Source organism: Myotis daubentonii, chromosome 3 (assembly GCF_963259705.1).
Source record: "Myotis daubentonii chromosome 3, mMyoDau2.1, whole genome shotgun sequence".
Classification (NCBI taxonomy): domain Eukaryota; kingdom Metazoa; phylum Chordata; class Mammalia; order Chiroptera; family Vespertilionidae; genus Myotis; species Myotis daubentonii.
In genome coordinates, this window is record NC_081842.1 from 184,192,917 (window position 1) to 184,218,683 (window position 25,767).

The following is a 25,767-nucleotide window of genomic DNA, read 5'->3' on the forward strand; positions in this document are numbered from 1 at the left end:
GCAGGGGAGAGCAGTTAGGGGGATCAGGCTGGTAGGCAGGTGAGCAGTTAGGAGCCAGCGGTCCTGGATTGAGAGAGGGATGCCCAACTGCCAATTTAGGATCGGGCCTAAACCAGCAGTCGGACATCCCCCCAAGGGGTCCCGGATTGGAGAGAGTGCAAGCCGGGCTGAGGGACTCTCCCTGTGCATGAATTTTATGCTCTGGGCCTCTAGTTAAGTAATAAAAAGGAAGATTGAATTATCTTGGGTCGTACTCTTCTTATACCATCACAGAGTTTCTCAGGATTCAGAAAGTACCTCCTCTATCTGTGGTTCACAGAACAGAAAGCATGTTCTGCCACCCACACCTAGGTGACCTCAGGCTGTCTCTTTATGTCTTCAACCTGCTGTCCCCAGGGAAACACCCAGCACCCTCCCTGGACCCTCTAAACACCATCTGTCTGGAATGCTCTCTTCTGTGTCCCATTCCCCACCCTCATTCATCCAGTGAAACACCCCCTCCCCCACACACATACACACAGTTTTCAAAACAACTCAAGCTGCACATCTTCTGTGAAGTCTTTCCTGGCTGCCCAGAGCTCTTTTCTTTGGGTCCCCACTTAATGTACCCCATACAGGCAGCAGTCACAGTGCCCATGGCACGTGGGTGCCCTTGTTTTCTTGTCTATCTCCCAAAGGCTCCATGAGGCCAGGAAATTAATCTTATTTATCTTTGTACCCACAGCGCCTAGTATGTGGCCTTGCACTGAGAAGATACTGCACAAATATGTTTCAATTAAATGTGTATTATGTTATGTATTTGGCTACTCATTTTACTTCAATCCAATTAAGACTTCTGAGTACCTGCTCTATGCCAGGTACTGTGAAGTGAAATAGGAGACATTCCCTGGTCTGTGAAGGATAGAAACAGTGATACCCCAAGTGATCACTGTTGTGATAGACTCGGGATATGCTGGGGATTGTGGGAGCGCGGAGGAGGCACCTAATTCAGTTGGGGTCAGAGAACACAATGCCTAAGCTGAGTCGTGAAGACAAGTAGGAGCAGCCAAGGGAGAAAGCGAGGCAAGACATTCTCAGCAGGGAGAATAACACCGACAAAGGCAAGGAATAGCACATTGTGTTCAGGGAACCAGAAATCATGGGGACATGCGAGCCTAGAGCAGTGTTTCCCAAAGAGAGACACCCAAGACACTGGGAGTGTGCAAGATGATTTTGTGTATATATTTTGGTGTGCATTAGAAAAAACATATAATCAGCATGTCAAGCCCGTAGAGTTAAACAAGACTACATTTTTAAAAGGTGAATTAGTTTTATATTAGGAAAAAAGATAGCCAGCATGCCAAGTCCTTATGACTAAGATTTTTTAAAAGTAAGCTGGTTAAGTATTAGATGTTTACCATGTGCCAGGCACTATTCTAAATGTTTTAAGGTATTACTCATTTAATTCAATTCTCCTAAAATCCTCTGAGACATGTACTTTTCTTATCTCCAAGTTATTTTTTTTAACAGATGAGAAAACTGAGGAACAAAGAAGTTGGGTAACTTGCTGAAGGTCACACAGTTAGTAATAGGTAGAGTCAGAATTTGAACTCAAGCAGCAGTCTGGCTCCAGAGCCTAACCACTTAACCACACTATAGGGCAAATATGGTAATAATGAGTGATATATATTGAGCCGAGCATTATATGAAGTACTTTGCATTATTTCATTTAATTCTCAATATAACCCTTCAAGGTAGGTACTATAGGACATGCCCAAAACTCTGACAAATGACGTTCATAGATTAAGTAATTTGCTCAAGATTACATAGTTAGGAAGTAGTGGAGTCAGTACAGCTCTATCAAACTTACGTAGAAACATAGATGGAAGTGAGATTCTTAATAAAGGGTTTAGGGAGGCACTTGAAGAAGGCCTTAATGAAGTGGTCAGATTTGGGCAGGCCAAGGTAACCAATCTCTGTCCTACTCAACTTCCTGAGCGTTCCTCTATTGCTGACTTGACCTCGGGAGCAGCAAAGTTATGTCTAATTTGTTTCATTATTCCCAAGCACCCAGACTAGGGTAGATTTTCATTTATTCATACATTTACTCAGTTATTCATTTAAAAATATTTTTTGAGCGTGTACTCTGAACCAGGCAAATTCTGTTTTGGCACTTGAGATATAACAATGAAGAAAACAGCTATAATCCTTATTGTCCTGGAACTAATGAGGAAATAAATTTTAAACAAATAGTTATACTAGTTATACAAAAATATATAATTCAAATGGTATAAAGGGGTGAACTACCTGGTACTTGAATTATATCTTAATAAAGCTATTAAAAATTGTGATAAGTTCTGCATAAGTTAGGACTTTTGTTATGACAAGTGATAAAACCCTAAATCAAACTAGGTTTCAATAAAAATTTATATATATATATATATATATATATATATATATCACATACATGTGAAGTCCACTAGACCTTGGACTTAATTGTACTCTCTAGTTCTCAGCTTTGCTTATCCCTTCAGCCTCTTCCTGTAGCCAAACACTGCATGGGGAGTAAGGTGAATGATGGCAGCTCCAGATTCATATTGTCCCAACTCCTGCAAAAAGAACTTCTCTCTCCCAGCCACCATATATAAGTCTCAGGGAAGAATATGATTGGTCCCCTGTGAGTCACATGCCTACCCCAATAACTGGGGGAGGCAAGTATTATAACCTATAGTCCCACCAAACTGTTTAAAATAGGGGCTCCTTAAAGAAAGGTATGGTGGGCAGATAAAAGTAACATAAGTTACCAGCCTATGAAGAAAGTGAAAAAGAAAGACCTGATTTTTAAAAAAATATTTTTTATTGACTTCAGAGAGGAAGGGAGAGGGAGAGAGAGAGAGACAGAAACATTAACAATGAGAAAGAATCATTGATCAACTGCCTCCTACATGACCCACACTAGGGATTGAACCAGGAACCCCGAAATGTGCCTTTGATCAGAATCGAACCCGGGACCCTTCAGTACGCAGGCTGACACTCTATTCATTGAGCCAAACCAGGTAGGGTAAGAGAGACCTAATTTTAGAAGGAGAGTCAAGATCTTCTGAGAAATTAACGCTTAAGCTGAGAACTAAAGGATGAGAAAAAGTTAGCATGTCACAGGGCCTAAACAATCAAGGGGAGAATTGTGTGAGATGAGAGTGGAGAAGTAGGCAGAGACCAGATCACAGAATCTTGTGGGCCATGTTAAGAATTTTGGAAGGAAGTGGTCAGACCTGGGAACAGTGAGGGAAGATGCTCAGCCTTTCTCATCACCACCCTAGTCTTTTCCCTCTGCTATGCCGGCTATTAAGTACATTTCAGTGGTCTGCTCATCAGTGCTGCAGTGCCATTCTCTGCTTTATGGGATCCCTCTTCAGGCTTTTTCCCCCCTTCTTTTTAGCTTTTCTCAGCTCATTCAGCCAAGACTACTGATATGGCCAGCAACTAGCATTTATTGAAGCTGTGAGTGAGTAGCAACAGGTCTTCTGTGAAGTTCCTGGGACATGAGCACGGCTGTACAGACCCTGCGGAAAGTGGGTCTTTGGGAGAGTGGAGGAGCTTCAGGGCCTCCTATTCCAGGAAGCATGTCATTTTAGGGCCTCTGCCTCCCTGTGCCCTTCAGAAGGGGCTTCTTGTCCCTTCCCCGCATCTGACTGGGAACGGGTCTGGCCAGAGCCCAGGGAGGCTAGAAACAGGTGAATGTGCTTCTGCCTACAAGAGAAGAAGAGACCGATTTAAAATGTGGTTTCAAAACACATACATGCACTCACTCCAGCGAAGTATAGTGGGGAAAGCATCAGACTAGAAGTGAGGAGATTGAGTGTTTTATCCTGTCTCTGCCACTAGTTTACTATATGACCTTGAGCTTTTTGTCTCCTGTCCGTGGGTCTCAGTTTGCCCCTCTGAAAGACAGGGGATATGGATTAGTTGACTGGGAAGGACTGTTTGGCTCTATTCCTCTTTGATCCCGTAATTTCAATTCACACAATTCTCCACTCAGACTCCACAGACTCTTGTATGCTGCCTTGCCTATTTTAGGTGCTTGCTGAAAGTTTTTGGATTGGTATGAATCATTGAAACCTTGCATCACTAAGCCTAGTTCCAGAGGAAAAAAGACCTAGTTGGCATTGATGACAGTAACTAACTTTGGTGAAGTTCGCAATTGTGCTTTCACAACAATTCTCTTATGACCCTCTCTCTCCCTCGTAGCCTGGAAGGTGGCATTTATCATCAGCTCCATTGTACTGATGAAGAAGCGGAGCCCAGACCACTTTGTGTTTTCTTGCACTAAAAGATCTGTGCACACTCCTGTGTCTTTATTTTTTCACTTAAAGATGATGTAACCTTAACAGTTTGTGTCTTTTAAGTGCCCTTTGTTGGGAGTATGGTTCTTAAACATTTATTCATATTGCTTTGATTGCCCTTATGTTATTTATTTATGACAATAAATGCTGTGGGATTGTTTTTATTTTTAAAGATTTTTAATTGACTTTTAGAGAAAGAGGAAGGGAGAGGGAGAGAGAGAAACATCGATGTGAGAGCAAAACATTGATTGGCTGCTTCCTGCACACCCCCTTCTGGATCGAGCCTGCAAACTAGGCATGTGCCCTATCCAGAAACTGAACCGGAGACTTCCTGGTGCATGGGATGGCACCCAACCAAATCATACTGGCCAGGGCTGTGGAGTTGTTTCATTTTTCTTTTTTCAAATTATTATTTTTTAAAATTTATCTTTACTGTTGAAAGTATTACACATGTCCCATTTTCCCCCCATTGATCCCCTCCACTTCACCCCTTGTGTAGAATTGTTTTTATTTAAAAAAAAAAAGATTATGTAAATTTTCTGAGCCATACAGATAGTAGAGGGCAGGCCCAGTACTACACAAAACTCAGCCTTTGGACTTAAAATCCTTAAGGCTCCCATTTTATCATCCAGTGGTGTTTTCCCAAAAGCCCGCCATAGTTTCTTTTCAATTTCCACCCTCATTCACAATGTTAGTGAGATTTCTTTAGATTATGTTGCGGTAATATATAACCCAACTCAGAAGCTTAGATAATACCGTAAAGTTGTTTGTTTGTTTGTTTGTTTCTCACATTACATGCTACCGCAAGTAAGCTGAAGCTCTGTTCCAAGTTCGTACTCTGTGATCCAATCTGGGATGGCTAAACCACACAAAGGCTCTTCTTAATGCTTTTGGTGAGACTTGGAATGGCCACATCCATTGGCCAAAACAAGGCGATATATACCTCCCACAGGAGGCACTGCAAGCCACTTGGCAATCTGTAGGGATGCAAAATCCTCTACAGGGACAGCAGTGAATAATCTGCTACAGTCATTGAACACATGATGGACCCTGGGGACACAGATGTGAATGAATTCCCTGCCCTCAAAATCCTCATTGACCAGGGAAGTAAAATAGGAAAGAGATCATTTCAATAACCTTTGGGTAGATGTCCTTAGCCTGTTTGCTATGACTCTTTACCCTTCTCCTGTTCTGTCTCTTTCCTGCAACCCCCTCTGGGGTGTTGACCTTTGCAAGCTGTGTTTCCCAGGTCCCTGAGGGGATTAGCTAAGGAGAGACACTGACAGGTGATTGGAGATGAGAAAAGGGAGAAACCTGCATTCCCCCCTCCCCCCCACACACAGTCAGCTCCTTCAGTAGAGGCTGCTGCTCTTCTTCCTGACTCCTGCTTCCATGGTTCTAGCTTCCTTTGGCCCTAGTAATAGTTTTTGTTTTAATTTCTGTATTGACTAGAGGCCTGGTGCACGAAATCCGTGCACAGGGTGGGGGTTGGTCTCTCAGCCAGGCCTGCACCCTCTTGCAGTCCAGAGTCTGGGAGCCCTTGTGGGCTGTCCGACTGGCAGAGCAGGCCTAAGTTGTCAGTTGGACAACCTTAGCACTGCCATGGAGGCAGGAGAGGCACCCACCACCGCTGCTGCACTCATCAGCCATGAGCTCGGCTTCTGGCTGAGCGGCACTCCCCCTGTGGGAGTGCACTGAACACCAGGGGATAGCTCCTGCGTTGAGCGTCTGACCCCCGGTGGTCAGTGCACATCAGAGCGACTGGTTGTTCTGCTGTTCGGTCAGTTTGCATATTAGCCTTTTATTATATAGGATTTTAGAGAGAAAGGAAAGGGGAGAGAGAGGGAGAGAGGGAAAGAGAGAAACATTGAGTTGCTGTTCCACTTATTCATGCACTCATTGATTGACTCTTATATTTTCCCTAACCGGGTATAAACCCGATGCTCCAACCAACTGAGCTACCTGGCCAGAGCTTGTTTTGTTGTATTTTTCTTTCTTTTTTCCCCTGTTGATAATCTATAGGTTTCCTTACTATTCTATTTGGCCTTTTAGTTTTTCTATCACCTATATAATCAGTTCCCTCTGGGTTAAATATTAAGAATAGTTCCCATTTTCCCGTTGGGATCTGACTGAAACAACTGGGTAAGGTGGCATGGTATTACAGGAGAGAGGTACTTCGTATGTTCTGAGTGGTGGGGGTTGGGTGGGAAGAGAAAGCAAAGGCTCTCTGGAATCAGTGATTCCACAGGTGAGTAATAAAGATAATTAGGAGTAGGAGCTAGAAAGTAATAGCCTGGGCAAAGGCACCAAATAAGAAAGTGTTGATGCTTCTGGAACATGGTGTGAACCAGGAAGATGAGGCTGGAGAAGTAGAGAGAGAGACCAACCATGCAGGGTAATGGGTGTTAAGCCAATAGGCTGGCTATTGCATTAATTCTGATGACACAAAGCCAAGTCAAAATAGCTCAGGTTAGCCCTGGCTGGTTTGGCTCAGTGGATGGAGCTTTGGCCTGCGGACTGAAGGGTCCCGTTTCGATTCCGGCCAAGGGCACATGCCTGGGTTGCGGGCCCCATCCCCAGTAGGGGACGTGCTGGAGGCAGCCAGTCAATGATTCTGATTATTGATGTTTCTCTCTCCCTTTCTCTTCCTCTCTGAAATCAATCAATCAATATATATTTTTTAAAAATAGCTCAGGTTATACGAACGGGGCATAGCTGAAACAAAGTGGAAGAAAAAGGTCGCTGAAATGATATGTTCAAGACATTGAGAGGCCAGGGTGTTGGATGGATTGTCCACATGAAACCAAAAGTTCCTGAGAATGAGAACACCCTGCGTGGAAAGGAAGACAGTGAGTTCCTTGCCAAAATCATCAGTGATCAGAGGGGTGTGAGTTAAAGATTGATGCATGACGGAGATGAGGAGGTATCAGAAAAGGATGGAGAAGGGATTTGAACATATAAGGGAAGGAGAGAGGTTCTGGGGCAGTGTCAGGACGGAGGGGTGAGTTTAGAAGGTTGCAAGTTTCTGAACAGAATTCTGAAGTCAAATTCAGAAGCAGGAAGTGTGGACATGGTCTGTGGGTCTGTGACAGCTGTCTTTGGACTGGAAGGGGAAACGTAATCATGTTGGAGTGGAGGGAATCATTAGATTCAGTTAAGAATTGGGACCTATTAAAGACAGCAGAAATTCCATTGTTTTGAAGCCAATTAGAGGGAGGAAAGGATTGGGGGCTAGTCTGATTTATCAGTTGTCATCTTCGTGACCTCACTAGATTCTCAGCTCCTGAGAATCCTTACTAATGAACCTGAGGAAAAGGTTACCATCTGGGCCTACGAATGAAGAACCTTCCAGGAGACTGACAATAATTAGGTGGGGGTGCATTTGGACTTGTTCTGCTAGCAAAAGAGCTGGCTAGACCCATGAGCTGGTTACTGGAATCAGAGTTCTCATACCACCGGTACCTTTGAGATGGCAGTGGAGACAAGTCTCAGCATGACATATGAGGTCTCCATGTTTGGCTACCTACTACTTCATCTCTCACCACTGGGAGCTTTCTGCTCTGATGATAACAGACTACTATGGTCATTCCAGCATAAACCAAGGCTGTTTTTTGCCCTATTGTCTGTGCTCATACCTTTTCCGCTGTGTGCTATACATGCATGTGCTCACACATACACTCACAACCATGTGTCTTTATTTAGCTGATATCTTTTTAGGAATCAGCTTCTCCAAGAAGCCTTCCCTGGCCCCCAGGCTCATTTAAATAACTTTGTGCCCTGACCATCGCCTGGCTTCTCACCATTCCAGCTTTTATCACTACAGTATTGTCACTGTGTCTCTCCCACACTAGACTAGGAGTTCCTTAAGGGCAGGAACTGTTTCTGATTCGCCTCAGTGTCCCCAGTGCCCAGCACAGGATCTACCATCCCATTGAGCTGAGTTCTTATGACCCCCACTGTCCACATCTCCTCACCCACATCCTCCATGCTCATTCCCACCTTGTTCATTCATCTAATCATTCAACCAGTACTCAGCAAGCACCTACTCCAACTGGTGCAGACACTCAGATGAATGACATGGTCTTGTCAAATGGACTTCTACATGCAGGGTGACATGTGCTATGGCAGAGGAAGCACAAGGAGAATGAAGAGGCCCTATCTAAGCTGGGTCCTGAAAAATGAGAAGTTAGTTGGGTGAAGAGTTTTGCTCAGTGCTGGCCCTAAAGGCTCCCATCCCCACTAACTTCTGGAGGCTTCCACCCCCTCTCTTCCCCTCCACTCTCTCCCTCCACTGCATTCCTGCACAGCCTCTGGTTTTCTCTACCTGGGTTAGAAATGTTCTAGTGTGTTCTGTCACTGTTCCAACTAAGAGCAAGACAAGGGGGCATAAGGGATAGAGCCCTGGCTAATGCCCCATCTCTAAACCTCAGTTTCCCTATCTGCAAATTACAAGTGATAACCCTTGTCTCACCTTAGCCCCTCACAAGATTGTTCTAAAATTGTATTTGTGGCCCTGGCTGGTGTGGCTCAGTTGGTTGAGCATTGTCCTGTGAACCAAAGCGTTGCTGGTTCAATTCCTGGTCAGATGCATGCCCAAGTTTTGGGCTCGATCCCCATTCTCTCTCCCATCGATGTTTCTGTCTCTTTCTCTCTCTCCCTTCTTCTCTCTCTAAAAAAAAAAAATCAATAAAAACATATATTTAAAAATTTGTATTTGTGAACTGTTAAGGACTATGCACATGTGAGGAACTGACATACTTTTGTGCATTTAATTTTCATTACTGCCCTATAAGGTATGAAATATTTACCCCATTCTACAATATGAGAAGATAGGCTTAGAGAGATTAGGCAACTTGCCTATGGTCACCCAGTTGGTAGCTGACTGAGATATGTTCAAATCCAGGCTGTCTAACTCCTGGGCTTCTTCCCACTCCTCACCTGCTCCGTGTGGCATATCTCCCCTCAGTGCCACTTCCTCAGAAGGCATTTGTTCTCTTGGCCTTGACCTGTGTCCTCACATTCATCTACACTGATGGTTTAAGGCTATTTACTTCTTTATTTGTTTGCCCCTTTATTTGTTTGGGGGGAGCAGGCAACACCCCCAACACCTCCCCTGCCACTGTCACTTGTAATAAACCAGTCAACAGACAGAGTCCATTTTTATGATATCCAGTAAGGAAAAGCTACATGCTGGAGGGTCTCTGAAGCTGACTAGGTTTCTATGGCCTGAGGATAATGAGCCAGCAGCTGCCTCCTTCTTCATCACAGGCTGAAATTAGCCTGCACTTTTGCAGCTTGCCTTTCTCAGGTCTGGAAATGGGCCACAGGAGAAGCTGTCAGCTGAGGTGGGCTGGCAGGGGTTGTACTCACATCCCAGCCTTCAAGCTGGGATGGCTGGGGGAAGAGCCTTGTTTGTACCTGGGGGCTTCAGCCTCTTTGTAGACAACGGGATATCAGGGAGAGGAGGGAAGAGGAAAGAGACCATCCTCCTTGGTGGGAGATGAAAAAGATGGAGAGGAGAGAGGCAGATGAAAGAAGAAGAGCAGAAAGAAGCTGTCATTATAACAGACAACTTTTGTACAGCAATTTATCCATCACCTCGCTCAGTCCTCCCAACCTCTCTCAGCTGGAAGACACTGTTATTATTTCTATTTGACAAATGGTGTGTCTGAGACTCATAGAGGTTAAGTGATTCAAAAAGATGAAGTGACTTGCTCAGATTCAGACACGGTGGTAGTCAGATAAAAGCAAAGGAGGCCAAAGGTACTTGTAAAGGAAGAAAAAGATATCATCAGGGGGAAAAAAGGTAAGTGAGAGGGAGAAATAGGAGGCTGGACTGTGTATGGACTTGGGAGCTAGCCAAACCCAGATCTAGACCCAATTTCCACTAATACAGCCATGTGACCTTGTATGAGCTATATAATCTCTTGGAGCCTTGGTTTTCACATTTACAAATTGGAGACGGTTCTATTTACCCAACAGGCTGCTGGGAAGATTAAGTAAGATGATATTTGTAAAACTCCTACCATAGAGTCTGGCATATAGTAGGTGCTCAATAAATATTAGAGACCCCCAAGAAAAGAGTGCAAGGAACATAAGGGGAAAAGAAGAGCTAAAATGAAAAAAAAAAAAAGAAGAAGAAAGAAGCTTTTGAGGAGAAATAAAGACAGACTCCAAAGGAAGAGAAAGAGGTAGACAGACAAAAGAAGAAGGAGTAGGCTAGGGCAGGGGAGTGATGGAGAAAGTGGCTTAGACTTTCAAGGGTTGCCCCCAACCTGGCCAAGATTCCTCAGTTGGAAAGCAGCCACTTTGTCTGAATCAGGAGGGCCTCTCTTGTGTCTCCTAAGACAACCAAGTCCTCTTCATTGATACAGAAAGTGTCATTAAAGATCTCAAGGTACAGAACAGTCAAGGATGTCCCATGCTTTCGGTGCAGTTTTCTGAGGGCCTTTTGCGGGGGGTTTTTTGGGGGAAGGAGAGATACAGGGCAATTCCAGGGGAATTCAGGAAGAAGGCACCCCACTGAGTGGTGATAAGCCTTTGTGTCTGTGGGTAGAAAGGGCAAATAGAGTTTTGCTTATTCAGTGCGGATCTTGGGGTACCTCCCAGAACCTAGACAAGTGCTGGCCAGACTAGGGGGGGAGGGAGGCAAGGGGAAGAGGAGGGAAAGCTCTGGTCAAAAAGGCCAAAGCCTGCTTCTCATACTGGTGCCTTATCTTGGGCAAGTTGGTTTATTTCTCTCAGCCACAGTGTCTACATTAGTGAAATGGAGAGGGTCTGCCTGGACCCTCTTTCCCCCAGGTATGACATCACGATCAAATGAGATAATGGATGTGAGCTGGGAAGTACTATGCACACACATTGAAGTATTCACTCTATTAGAAAATATACCTAATGACTCTCCTCGGTGTCAGGCACAGGGCTATATACATTTTACATTCATTATCTTCTTTAGTCCTTGAACTAATTCTATGAGGTAGGTAAACTTATCCCTATTTATAAACTGGGGCCTTGATTCGTGAAGAGAATAGGTGACTTTCTGGGAGTTACACAGCTGGTCAATGGTAGAGCCAGGATCTCAACCAGTACAGGTAATCCCTGTTCTGGGCTGTCTCCTTGAAGCAGAATTCTCTGCCCATGGGGTTAGGCCTCCTTGCTTCTCCCCTGAGCACTGGCTGTATTAATTCAGAGTGGTCTGACCAGGGGGCCTGAAAGAGAAAGGAAAATCCTTATCTGTATCTCTCTCCTCCGCAGGGTTTGACTTCTTTGAAGCCAGTGCCAAGGAGAATATCAGTGTGAGGCAGGCCTTCGAGCGCCTGGTGGATGCCATTTGCGACAAGATGTCTGATTCGCTGGACACGGACCCCTCCGTGCTGGGTGCCTCCAAGAACACCCGTCTCTCGGACACCCCGCCGCTGCTGCAGCAGAGCTGCTCATGCTAGGCAAGGCCCACCCTCCTGACCTCCCCTCATTGTGGCCCCGCACTCTCTCTGCTTCCCCTGTTACACTCTGTCCACCCCAGCCCCGAGCCAGCCGCGTTGCTGCTGTTCTTTGCCTGCCTTGGAGGTGGAAGCATGCCCGAGGGGTTCTCTGCAGATGGCCCCACTCACAGACACTCAGCACTAGACTAACAGCCAGGTTGCAATGTGGGTGCAGATTTACAGAAGAAGACTCCATTTTACAAAGGGGATTCACTACAGGGACTTGGAAAGCAAATCTCTTTTCTGCCTTTAGAATAAGATATCCTCCATTTACCAAAACTTGACACACACACACACGCACACACACACACACACACTTGCCAGGGCCTGGCCGACTGTGTAAAGTGAGGCCCACCTGCAGCTAATCCTATTAAAGAAAACCTCCCTATACACGACATGCTTGTTTCATATCGGGCTCCCCTGTGGAGCTTCCTCACACTGCAAGTCAAGCTTCGCTCTGCAAGCCCTAAGTCTGTTACCACGGATGCCCACAGGGCCTGGGCAGTTGCTGTGGTGACAGGCCAGACCTAATCTCCAGAGAGCTCTGTAATGATGCTGAAGGAGCAAAGGCTGAGTCAGAAACACACTTAAAAGAAAAAGCTTATTCCCTGAAAAATGTCAAAGGTTCCTGCTATATGAAAGAGCAAGCCAAGAAAGAAAAAAGAGAAACACGGGCAAGATAAAGAAGCAGGTCATGAATTTCTGATTTTGCTGCTTTCCAGCTGGTTCAAAACTGTGGGAACTCTTTGAAATTGGTCATTGGTTCTTAAACTCCCAGAATCTGAAAAATTTAGAGTTGGTAAGATCCCAAATTTGACCTAACCTGACTAGTTAATTCCCATCCCTATCTCTGACAAGTGGCTGTCAGGCCTCACAACCAGATCTCTTCCCCTAAAGCACACGTTCCTGGTAGGGACGGGAGCTCATTGTTCACACTATCTCCGGGCAGCTCTCATAATCAGAAGTTTTAAGCTTAAATCTAACTCCTAGGAATTCGTCTTCCTTTTCTCACTCAGTTTGTACTAGCTCTGCTGTCAGAGACCTCACAAAGTCTGATTCCTCGGTCCCGTGACACCCTGAGGTGACTTGAGAACAGAAGTCATGACCCCTGGGATCTGCCCTTTCTCTACATCAAATAGTTCTACTTCCTTCTGCCAGTGTCCATAGGGTCTTCTCCCCATCCTGCCCTCTCTGCCAACCCATCTTTCAATGACTCCTGAGAAGTCCAACTGGGAAATGTGGTTCAAAGCAGAATAAATTTAAGGGGGGGGAGGGAATGACCCTGAAACAAATTGAGAAAAGTAAAAGCAGATGTTTGAGTCCCAACCTCATATATTCTCCCCGGAGTGAAACTTTAGTGTTTACCAAAAATCGGATGTGAAACCACTCCTGGAGGTAGCTGCTTAATTAAATACCTGAAGAAAAAAAAAATACGTGAAACCCTCTGACTCTAGAAACAAACTGAATGGGTTAATTCGTGATACTAGCTTGTTTGTAGACACTGCACATGTTTGGTTTTTAGCTGAAACAATGACATGGAACTAAGTGATGATTTCTGAAAACTTTTCTCCCAACCCTGGCCTGAACCCGGTTTCCCCCTGCTCTAACATGCTGTCTCAAAAGTCAGTGGGGGTGAGGGAGGGAGTCTCTTCCAAGTTTTCTCTCCATTTCAGATGCAGCTCATTGTCCTAGGAAAGTGCATTAACTAGCAACAGGTCCCAGGACTACAGTTAAGGGCCCTCCAGGGTCGGCCCTACGGAGAAGTTGATTTCTCTGACGCAGTGCAGAGGGCGGAACTTTGGTCTTGGAATCAGGAGACCTGGATTCTGCCCTTAAATCAAGTGTGACGCCAGACCAGAGATACTCCTCTTCTGAGTCTTGATTTCCCACCTACAAAATGAGGGGGATTATTTGGATAATCTTTAACATAGCTTCTGGCACTAATAACTCTGTGACTCTTTTTCACCTTCATCATTTCAGTTGATTTGCAACATAAACCCAAGGAATGAAGATCATCACCCCAGTGTCATTGTAGCTAACCCTGATGTCATTGTTCCAAGCACTTTACGTGTATTAACTCATTTTGCTTCCCAACATTTTTGTGAGGGAGGAACTATAGCCAACCTCTTTTAAACATGAGGAAATTAAGGTATAAAGAGATTCTCTAGCTTGCCTAAAGTCATCGAATGAGTAAATGATAGAAAATGGGTTCAAACCCAGGTAGTAGGCTCCAAGGTTTATGCTCTTCGCCACACTCTGTACTGCATTTCTTATAAACTATGATCCAAAGAAGTTAAGAGATTGGTCAAGATCACACAGCTAGTAAATGTTAGATCCATATGAGGATTCGATTCCAAGGCCATCAGATTTCAAGCCTACTGGAGGAAAGATATGTCTCTAATCTGTTAACAAACTTATTCATACTAATCTGAACACTCTGCAAAGCAGAATCAGTCTCTTAAGCAACCAGATCCCCTGGGCCTGAGGAAAAGATGCCTAGTGCTTCTCTAGCCCAAGCACTGGCTTTCCCTGTACCTGCCTCTGTCAGGCAATTCTTTATTTTTAGTTTGTATTGATTTTACAGAGAGGAAGGAAGAGAGAGAGAGGGAGAGAGAGAGAGAGAGAGAGAGAGAGAGAGAGAGAGAGAGAGAACATTGATTTCTTGTTCCACTTATTTATGTATTCATTGGTTGATTCTTGTATGTGCCCTGACCGAGGATCAAACCCACAACCTTGGCATATGAGGACAATACTCTAACCAATGAGCTGTCAGGCAATTCTTACCTGGCTCTCAAGCAGTGCTTTCAGCAGCCTCCCTGCTCCAGCAATGGGCCATTTTGGGGAAGTGACTTGTTCAACTTTTCTGACCATGAAAGAATGTGGTCCCCTCACAGGGAAGGAGTTTTGGCTTTGCTTTTCACACTGTCAAGTCCCATACAAGTCAGGGATAATTACTATTTCCCTGGGCAATAACATCCGTCTACCTTAGTAGTAGGATTTCAGACTGAGCTCCTCACGCCCCCTTGGATATTTCAGTACATATATCAAATAATCCTTTTTCTCTTACTGAGTAGCCAGGCAAAAATTGAAAATTTTATTTAAAAACTGTCAAATTCTTTACAACTCAGGGGCTGGTTCAAGGAAGCAAGCATCTTTACAACAGATGGAATCAAGAGTTAAATATGATAGTGGCAAACTCTTCTACTGGTGACAGAAAAATAGACCTGCTTATTAGATGGCAGTCCCCCAGCCCTGCTCTGTGACCTCATTTCCGCTAAGTGGAAGGCAGCAGCTTCCAGCTGATTGCAGCGCAATATTCATCAATCACAGTAATAGCACAGTTAGCCACCAAGGTTCAAGCTACATAATATGTGTTAGTGGCAACTTGTCCTGGTTTTCATCTTGTTTAAAAATCCAAATAAAAAAAGATTTACAAAACACATACACCATTTTGACCTCGAAAGAAACAAAAGTAGGCCAAAAGTACAATACAGTATTGTAGCTATTTATAGAATCTGTTTTAAATGCATGTGTATCTGTAAATACAGAGTGATTCATGACATATTGTCTCTTCAGTCTGTAACATTATTATAGATTTGGCAGGAAAAGGAAATATAGATTTGGAAAAGTTAATATGCCTAAGTCACCCACTAGGACCATTGGAACCTACCTCTGTCTGACTCATGTGCTTTCAGCTTTCTTCTTCAGATTGCCTCTCAGATGAAGGTTATATGGGATGGTGGTAATGACACACTCCCAGGAAGTCTCAGAGTTAATTAAATAACCTCATTTGGGACATAGGTTTCACAATTGCTTTGTGACTGCAGCCTTATAACATTCACAGAATATGAACATTCTCCAGATCTGACTCACATCCCCTCCTCCTGGCCCAAAGCTCTTTCCTTGGAGATCGGGTTTCCTCGAGTGTCTTAAAGAATGTTTGTCAACAGTTTGGGATAAGGGGAAGGAATTAGAGCAACTAGCGTCCTGGTATCTCACTGATTTTAGATTCTCCATCCCAAACCTACACCTGATTACCTGCCACAGCTGGTGACTGAGAGTATGTGCAAGAGACAGGCCCGTGGGTTACAAATACTGCTAAGTGATGTTTTTGAAAGCCTGGATCCCTTATGTGAAGTAGGCAAAAACTCAAATTTACTCATTCAACAAATTAGTATCTAATATGTACCAGGATACATTTGGTGGCAAATCAGATACAGTCCTTGCCTTCGTGAAGGTTATATAGTCCAATTCAGTGATTTTCAACTCGTGTGCCCCAAGAGGCACACTGGTGTGCCCCAAGAACTTTTAAAACATGCAATACCTGACTACTTAATCAGGGGTATTGACCTCTTTTCTCTTAGATTGCCAAATTAAAAAAACGACAATAGCCAACACAACAATAGCCATCTGGTATGAATGAATCAAAATTTTATCTATATTTTTGTCAGGTCAGCAAAAACTATATTTTTTGGTATGCCACAGAATTTTAATGATTAGTTTGGGTGTGCCATGAGATGAAAAAGATTGAAAATTGCTGGTCTAGTAGCTTGTGGTTTAGTCTAGACCTTGTAAAGTAGCCACCCCAATGTAATTACAAAGTGTTCTGAAGGAAAGCTACATCATTCTATGTTACCCGAGTCACCTTTGTGGAACTGTTTCAGGGGCACCAGGAAGATTCCACTGCACCCAGGTACCTCTACTACCCACCGGCCATTGCTTTACATTCCTCAATTAAGCTTTCATTTATTAGTTTGATGGCTGATTAAGTACAAATCCTTCCAAAAGAGTAAGGGAGAGAGAAGGAGCCTCTGAACTGTGAAACATCTTTAGACTGCCTGGTTCAAAGTTAATTGTCTTCTGAGGAACATAACAAACAATTTCAAAACGTAGTGACTTAAAACTACAAACATTATTATTCATGGTTCTGTGGGCCGGCAGGGTGGATCTTCTTGCTGAAGCTGGATGTTCTAGAATGGCCTCATTCACGTGTCTTTGTGCCTAGATGAGATGACTGGGGTGATGGAGGCCTCTGTCCACATCGTCTCATCCTTCAGAAAGCTGCCCAGATCTGTTCACAGGGTGGTGGAAGTTTTCCCAGCAGCAAGAGAGGGCAAGCTCCAAAGCAGAAAGAAGCACTCGTCAAGCCTCTGTTTGCATCATGTTTACTCATGTCCCACCAACTAACACAAGTTACATGACCAAGCCCAGTTTTAAGGGGTGGAGAAATAGATGTCATCTCTTGATGGCAGGAGCTGTAAAATATTGTGGTCATATTTTTTCCAACCTACCAAAGGAAGCAACCCTAAGTCATCTGAGACTAAGTCTAGTAAATTTCCCTAGGTTTTAAAACCTGGCTTTGAAGATATCCACCAAAGACAAATGTCAAAATGATAAAGAGCATGGCAGTGTCATCATTTCTATAGTTGTCCAAAGGGTCTACTTTGGAGGAATCAAGACATAGCTGGATAGAGAAGTATTTATTTGTTTGTTTTTTATTTAAATTCTTTATTGTAAAGTATTACATATGTTGAACAGAGAAGTTTTGATTTTTGTTTAACAGTCCATTTTGGTTACTTCTAAGCCACCCCCTGAGGGATTAGCCTGGTTTCTCATTCCAAAGGATTCACCATAATAACGGTTGTGATTCCCACCTGAAGTTTCTGGCTGGAAGCCCAGCAGAGGGATTCAGTCAGTGTATGTACAAAAGATGACTCAGAGAATAGTTGGATTCTGCTGTAGCTATATTTCTTCCTGAAGCTTTAGATACACAAGTGCCTACTGGAACTCTCCATGTCTCAAACTTAATATGTCCACATTGGAACTCTTGATTCTTCCCCAAATTCATTTCAACCTTAATCTTCACAGAAACCTAAGGGTCATCTTTAATGCCTTATTTTTCTCTTTTTTGTGGTGTTTACATATAATCTAGCAGCAAGTCCTTTGATTCTCTTCTAAAATAGATCTCAAGTCAGCCCACTCTTCACCATTTCCATTATCTTGACCTTGGTCCAACCCACATTGTTTCTCCCCTAGAGAGCTACTGCAGAGCTCCTGTTTCCCTATTCCACACTTATTTGCTACAGTCCATCCTCCATATAACATCAGTCTTTTAAAAACAGAAATGAGTGAACAGTTCAGTAACACCGAGGTTTACTTCAGTAGCACACATGAAAAGAATCCAGAGACTTCTATTATTATTAATAATTTGTATTTCCTGGCCAGTGTGGCTCAGTGATTGAGTGTAGATCTATGAACCAGTAGGTCATGGTTTGATACCTAGTCAGGGCATATGCCCGGGTGCAGCTCGATTCCCATGTGGGGGCATGCAGGAGGCAGCCAATCAATGATTCTCTCTCATCATTGATGCTTCTATGTCTCTCTTTCTCCTTTCCCCTCTGAAATTAATAAAAATATCTTTTAAAAATAATAATAATTCGTATTTTACTGATTCTGTTTCTAGCTCTGAATCTGCCCCTAACTTGCTGCAGGGCCTCTGATAAGTCATGTACTATCCAGCTAATACATCTCTTTGCATTTCCTCAGAAGTAGCAACCTCTTCTTTCATAGTACTCCTATTTCCTTATCTAAACCAGATGATTCTAGAAAAGACCGGCAGTAAAAGGGACATGTGATCAAGTGGGGCCAATCAGAATCCTACCCCACAATTTTAAAGAAAACTGGAGCTATTTTCTTTCGTTTAGGGTGAGAAATATGTGAGGATATGAGCTCTGAAACTGTGATGGCCTATCCTCAACCCAGGTATAGAAGGCTGGTTTGGAGTAAGAGAAAACAAGGCCTCATGCAGAGAGAAGCATAGACTTTCTCTGCCCTGATTCTGGCTTCTTGAGGTTCGGCTGGTCACTTCTCCCTCTGATTACGTTAGATACCTCAGTATTTGTTTGTTTGTCTTTCTTTTTTATTGATTTGAGAGAAACATTGATTTGTCGTTCCACTTATCTATGCATTCATTGGTTGATTCTTGCATGTGCCCTGACTGGGGATCGAACCCATAACCTTGGCATATCGGGACAACACTCTAACCAACCGAGCTATCTGTCCAGGGCCCCTCAGTATATGTTTCTAATAAAGCTTCCACTTATCTTTGCTCGTTGGAGTTAGATTCTTATCACTTGCAACCAAAAATACATTATTCCCTCCTTGGTTCTCAGTTTTCTTACTATTCTAAAGTTCAGTAATTCTAATTTTTACACACTGAGTATTTCAGAAAATCCCACATCTATGGACTTCCTGATTAAGACTTTGTATAATCTGGAACAAAGCCCACTCTTCACTTTCACTTCTGGTACCTGAATACGTGAGGAAGAAGGATTTTGCAAGGTGAGAAGCAGCTCTCCAAGAACACTGATGACAGCACAGGCTAAGGTTCTGATGATTAGGTCACTGGTCCACAGAGTTTGGCTTCCCGAGTACTCAGAAGCTAGACAAAAACATCTAACACCACAGCTGCTATTTCTCCACATCTGTTTCTGTTTCCCTGACATACACCATACTGAGAGAACACCACTGATGGGACTGAGTTGTGTGACAGGTGCTTTTACTTGCTTTTGTTCTATCATTTTGAAGTGGCCAAACAGCAGATCCTGGGAGACTTGGATAAAAGAGTTTCCTTTGCTTGGCATAAAACCATGCAACAGAAATGTTAATGTTGGGCAAAGTAGATACCTCCGTATTTGTTTGTTTGTCTTTCTTTTTTATTGATTTGAGAGAAACATTGATTTGTCGTTCCACTTATCTATGCATTCATTGGTTGGGTGTGAATAGGATTCCCAGCTCCCTTCAGAATCTAATGTACCTCTTGGGGATGGTGAAGGGTTTGCCAATAGATTGGGTTAAATCTAATATGCTGTGCAGCCTTAGTTAAATTAACCCCTATCGCTGGGCTTCGGGAGCTTAGACTAGATGGTTTCTGCAAGCCCTCTTGGCACTAATTCTCTGTGATTTTATGTCCATTTTCTATAAGAGCTGCAAGTGGCAAACAGGATTTTGGTGGAAATTCTTTCATTATAAAAGCCTCCTTTCTCCTTGGGTACAGTGAAAACAGCCAAGGCGGAGTGACCTCCACCTCACTCAGTCAGGCTTGGGGCCTGGTTTCCGAGGCTGCCAGAAAGCATCTTAGCAATTAAGTGCATCTGGATTATCTACTGGTATGACTGCCTGTCCCGTGCCAGAGGTTTTAAAGGGTAACAACAGGAAGAAGAAAAACAAGAATTTCTGAAGAGACTTGTTAAGAATGGAGCACAGGCCCTAGCTAGTTTGGCTCAATGGATAGAGAGTAGGCCTGTGGACTGAAGGGTCCTGGGTTCGGTTCTGGTCAAGGGCACAGGCCCAGGTTGTGGGCTTGATAGGGGTTATGCAGAAGGTAGCCCATTAATGATTCTCTCTCATCATTGATGATTCCATCTCCCTCTCCCTTTCTCTCTGAAAAAAAAAATAATAAAATACACACACACACACACACACATACACACACAGCCATGCACTTGAGAAGAAACATAAATTCATTCCAATCCAAGGAGGACTTAATTTATAGAGCACCAAGCATGTGCCAGGCTCAGCTGGGCAAGATCTTTTTGAGGACAATCTCTGTCATGCAACTGGAAACCTGGAAACTAAAGGGCTGAGAGATTTGCATGTGCTGACCTATCTTTCAATCCCTCCAAACAGCAGACCTCAGGATGAGGACTAAGAAGGTTGTGTGGTAGCAAACATTACCTTCTGAGCCTCAATTATGTCATATGTAAATAGAAGAATAATATGTGCCTCAAGAGTTTGTTGAGAGGATTAAATGAGAGGATGGATGTAAAACCCTTTATGCAGTGCCTGACAAACATGTGGTGTTGACTATTGTTACTACACAGTCATCTCAGTCAGGCAGAGCCAGGGAGGCAAATCCAATCAGAACCTTTGTAAGAACAATAAGAACAGAGAACCCAGGGTAAACACTGTGAGCAAAAGAGCAATAAAAGGGGGATGTAAGTTGGAGATGGAGTCTGGACTTGGAAAGTAGATCAAGGTAGAATCTCATCAGGAACAAGGGAGTCCAGATGGTGAACAGCTCTGTTGCATGATCTTGTTGGGCTGACAGCCACCAGACACCTGACAGAATGATACTTCATGTACTTCCTACTTCCTCTCTGAAACCAATCTCCAGGAGTAAGAAATAAGCCACGACGGAGTGTTCTGGATCCTATGTTACACGTGCCCTCCCACGCTCAGAAAACTAGGGTTCCAGAGACCTGGGGTTGAGTTCCACCTCTACAACATGCTAACTGTGTGACATTTGACAAATATATTTTGATCTATAAAATGAGATGAATAATCTTGCCTACTTCACAAAGTAGTTGTAAGAGTCAAACACAAGAGCATTTGAGAAAATGTGGGATGTTGTGGACATATACGTTACAGCCACTGTGAGGGGCTGGGGTAAGCAGGGTTTATTCCAGAATGAAACGGAGTATACCACTCTCAAAGCCATTTCCAAAGATCCTTTCCTTACTCTGCCTCCTCTCCTGCTCCCTCCAAATTTTGGTCCCAGGCACCTAACCTCACATGGAAATATCAGGGCCAATATGCCTTATACCCAGAGGTTTGGTTGGCTTCAGAGAAACTTCCGGAGACTAAGAGCAGCCAAAGAGAGTCAGCCAGTGCATTCCGGGATTGGATAACAGAACAGTGAGCAGTGACAGGATTGGGACCCAGGCGTGGCAGACAGAAGGATCTGTCTGTGTTAGGATTGGAATATTGTAATAAAAATAATCAATCACACATTCAGCATTTACAGTTCCCGAAGCACTTTCTCATCAAAGCCTCGATGATCTTTGACACAACCCTGTGATGTGGGTTTTATTATTCCAAGTACTCAGATGAGGAAAACTGGGGCCTGCATCAGTGAAGCAACAACGCATAGAGAAGGCAGCAAAGTGCTTAGTTGGTCTCAGAACAAGGTATGGTCTGCCCCTAAGAATAGGCATCCCTGGTCCTGAGCCCTGTCTCCCTATAGGGCAGCGGTTCTCAACCTGTGGGTCGCGACCCCTTTGGCGGTCGAACGAACCTTTCACAGGGGTCGCCTAAGACCATCCTGCATATCAGATATTTACATTATGATTCATAACAGTAGCAACATTACAGTTATGAAGTAGTAACGAAAATAATTTTATGGTTGGGTCACAACATGAGGAACTGTATTTAAAGGGCCAGAAGGTTGAGAACCACTGCTATAGGCGATAGAGCAGAGAGGCAGGGGGGTTGGGGTCACAGCTGGAGAAAACCTAAGTACATATTAGTTGTGTTTACGTCTGGCTTCTTCTCTGCTTGTGGGAGAGAAGAAAGGAGAGGAACATAGCCCTCCTCACCACCCCCACCCCCTCAAAATTAAACCCTGGAGCAGGGCTGAACAGCAGATGCTGTCCTCATATCATGGGACTAAGGGCAGTTGGTCTCTGGAGTCACAAAGAGAAATGTCACCTTATTCAGATTGTACACCATCAGCAATTCCCTCAATTGCTCTTTCTAATTTATTCAACCAGGGATGGGGCTGGTCTCATGCCAGCCTAGGAGATGAACCATAACAGGCTGAACAGAATTACTCAGGAGGAGTAATTAGCAAAAATTGGAGTTGTCCTTCTCTAGGACTGAGCAGACAGAGGAATAAATAATAACTCTCAAGTCTCTTCCTATCAGATTCTAGCTAAGCAGATATTCCCATGCTTTTTAATTCTTCCTGTGTTCCATGCACTGACACCTCTTCTCAGTGACATATTAAATATGAAATGTCATGTGGCATTGTGAATTTGTACAAATTATAAAGAAATATATGGATACTGAGGAGTATATACAGTAACAAAAGGGAAGATCTCATTTGCAAATATCTGTGGTGTCTCCTTGTATTGTGTTGACATATTTTATTTATACAAACTGACTTTCCTTAATGTAGCTCCTATCCTTACTGTAGTGGCAATGATGGTATCTGCATTAAAGTTAATCAGAACTACTATAATTTATGGAGCAACTCTTGCCTGAGTTTGGGCTAAGAACTTTGGGAGGAGACTCCTGCCATCTGAAATCTTAGGAACTGGAAAATAGGTCCAGCACCAATGCAACGAAAGCCACAATGCAAGGCAGTGGTTCATGAGTGACTCAGAAAAGGGAGATCAGTGTGGACAGGGAAGGCTGTAATGGAGAAGGACTGGGGCTGCAAGAGGTCTGGAGATCCTCTGAGTCCCAGCTGTCTGCTGGGTGATATAGTGGATGCAAAAAGTCATGGAGCAGTGTGTGCCTCCGAGCAGCTTAGCTCAGTATTAACTCAGAGGGTTAGGGTACACTGTTGGATAGCATGTGGGAGTTGAAGAGAAAGTACAGACAGAACTGGCGAGCTAGGTAAAGAGGCAGAACCCATTCCACGCACCAACCCCTCAAAGGTATAACAAGTCTAAGCAGGTAGTAAATTCAGTTCTTCACCCATCCCTACAATGTCTGGATTACTTAACACATCTAATACAATGTAAATGCTATGTGAATAGTTGCTATAATATATTGTGTAGGGAATGATGACAAGAAAAAAAGTCTGTACATGTTCAATTACAGATACAGTCATGTAGGCCTAACTATACAGCTTATGTCAGCAACAGCGTGACTTTTTTTCTGTATATTTTCCATCCACAGTTGCTTGAGTCCGTGGATGTGGAATCTGCAAAAGGGAGAGCCAACTGTATTTTCAAACTGTAGCAATTCATAGAATGAGGGCTGCCAATAAGTTGGATGGCAACCTCTCCTTGGTTTGAGAAGAAGACTGGGGTACACTTTAGATCAGAGCCTCTGCATATGCTGTCTTTCTACTCCTCTGTCTCCCAAGCTCAGTTGGGTACCCTCTATGGGAACCATGTCCCACTTTGTTTTCCTTTGTCGTAGAACTTATGTGCCATATTGTAATTTCTGGTTACCTGTGGGAGTAGATTGTCCAATAATACAAAACACTTTTTTTGTGTGTGAAATAAACCAGGCGAGAGGTAGGCAGTTGAGTGTAGTATCCAGAGTTCACCATCAGTTCACTGCTTTTCCAGGCTCCCAGCTTTTGAAAGGGCTGCCTGGATCACTGTTATGCCTATTGAAAGGGAGACCTCTCCTCCTTTGGTGGTCTTTCTGCTTTTCATAGTGGACATATAGGAGGCCTGTGAAATCAGCTGGTAACTGTCTAAAATAAATATTTGGGCCCTCCCTGGTTTGGCTCAATGGATAGAGCGTCAGCCTGCGGACTGAAGGGTCCCGGGTTTGATTCCGGCCAAGAGCACATGCCTGGGTTGCAGGTTCGATCCCCGGTAGGAGGCATGCAGGAGGCAGCCAACCAATGATTCTCTCTCATCATTGATGATGTTTCTATCTCTCTCTCCCTCTGCCTTCCTCTCTAAAGTCAATAAAATATATTTTGAAAAAAAATAAAAATAAAATAAATATTTGGGTTGTCTATGCATGATTCAATAAACTGACTCTCTAAAGAACTGCTAAAAGTAAGATCCTCAAAATTATGCTGGAGTTACCAATAATATCCCTAAATTCTTTCTTTTCTCTATGTTACAACACTATTGCTTCAACTTACAATATCAACTCTTACCTCAACAAAGGAGCATAGTGGTTATGAAAAGACTGTGGATTCAAATTTTGGTTCAGTCTCTCACTAGCTGTGTGACTTTGGGAAATTACTTAATTTCTCTATACCTCAGATTCTATATCTGTAGAGGAGGGATACATCATAGAGTTGCTGAGAGCATTAAATGAGTTAATTTATGTTTAGGAGAGTGCCTGGAACATAATAAACGTTAGCTATAATTATTATTACTTTTCTCTATATCAGTTAGTGTCTGGCAGGAAATAAGTGGTACGCTGAAAATTACTTAAGGTATGTTTAAGAAAGGAACTATTTGCAAAATGAGTACAGGTTTTAGGGAGACCCACATGGGGTATACATTTTCCCCGGTGAGAGCAACAATGGGAATTATTACTAGCCAAAGGCATGAAAGGTTACAGGTAGGGGTGATTACCGGAATCTAAAGAGGGTGGTTGTATGGAAGAGGCTGCCTGATCAGAGCTGTGGCCTTTGGTGGAGGGACATACCCTCACAAAGTGACTCAGTAGGGGGGTTAATGGGGGATAAATACTCTCTTTCTTCTTTCCTGCTGACCTCTGATCTCCTGCTGCTCTCTCTTGATGCTATACCCAACCAGAAGCTAGAGGGCCAGGAAACCTGTTGGGACCCCATATAGGTCAAACTTCTGGAACACAGAACAGGTGGAGTATGGTGGCAAGAATATCTGAAGAAGCAAACAGAAAATATCCAACTCACCTTTCATCTTGTCTTGCCTTCCTCTATTCTCTATCTTGCAACCAGAATGATCCTTCTAAAGCATGAATCTAATCTTGTCTTGCCCCAACTTGATGTCCTTCGGTGGCTGTCATTACCTTCAGATAGAGATACTCAACATAAAATGCAGGGCCTAATGATTTGTCACCAGCTTAACCCTCCAGTTTTAACTATTGCCACCCCCTTCTCAACCCTTACTGTGAGCCATATGTAACTAACTAACCTCACACTCACAAGAACATAGCTTTCTCTTCTTTGACCCACTTCTTGTCCTGGAACTCAACCTGGAATGATCTTTCCACTTTCGTTCTCCTTCACTTGGCTAATGCTTATTCATAGAAATGAAGGGGTTTCTCTTATCCAGTTAGCTTTGGGGTGATCTAAGCTCCATTTCTATAGCAATGTTTTCTTAAGTCCTGAAAGTAGTGGTACTTTAAGGCTGGGATTTGGTAATACTTTCATTTTTAAGTGAACTTTTGTGATTTTCTTGAGATTTTAATTATGACAGGTACAGAGCCTACAAGATAGAGCTTGAGGGGTTGGGGGGGGTAGTGCAGTGATAAAGACACATATGTAATACCTTAAT

At 43.5% G+C, this 25,767-nt stretch overlaps 1 protein-coding gene across 1 annotated transcript in view; it reads left to right on the forward strand.

Moving 5' to 3' along the window:
• Positions 1-15,599, forward strand: part of RAB3B (RAB3B, member RAS oncogene family) — a 68,272-nt gene extending 52,673 nt beyond the window's left edge. The window contains exon 5 of the mRNA XM_059689600.1: positions 11,577-15,599. Within this exon, the coding sequence (XP_059545583.1) occupies positions 11,577-11,764 (188 nt within the window). The 3' untranslated portion in view covers positions 11,765-15,599. The remainder of the gene's footprint in view (positions 1-11,576) is intronic.
• Positions 15,600-25,767: the final 10,168 nt, after the last annotated feature.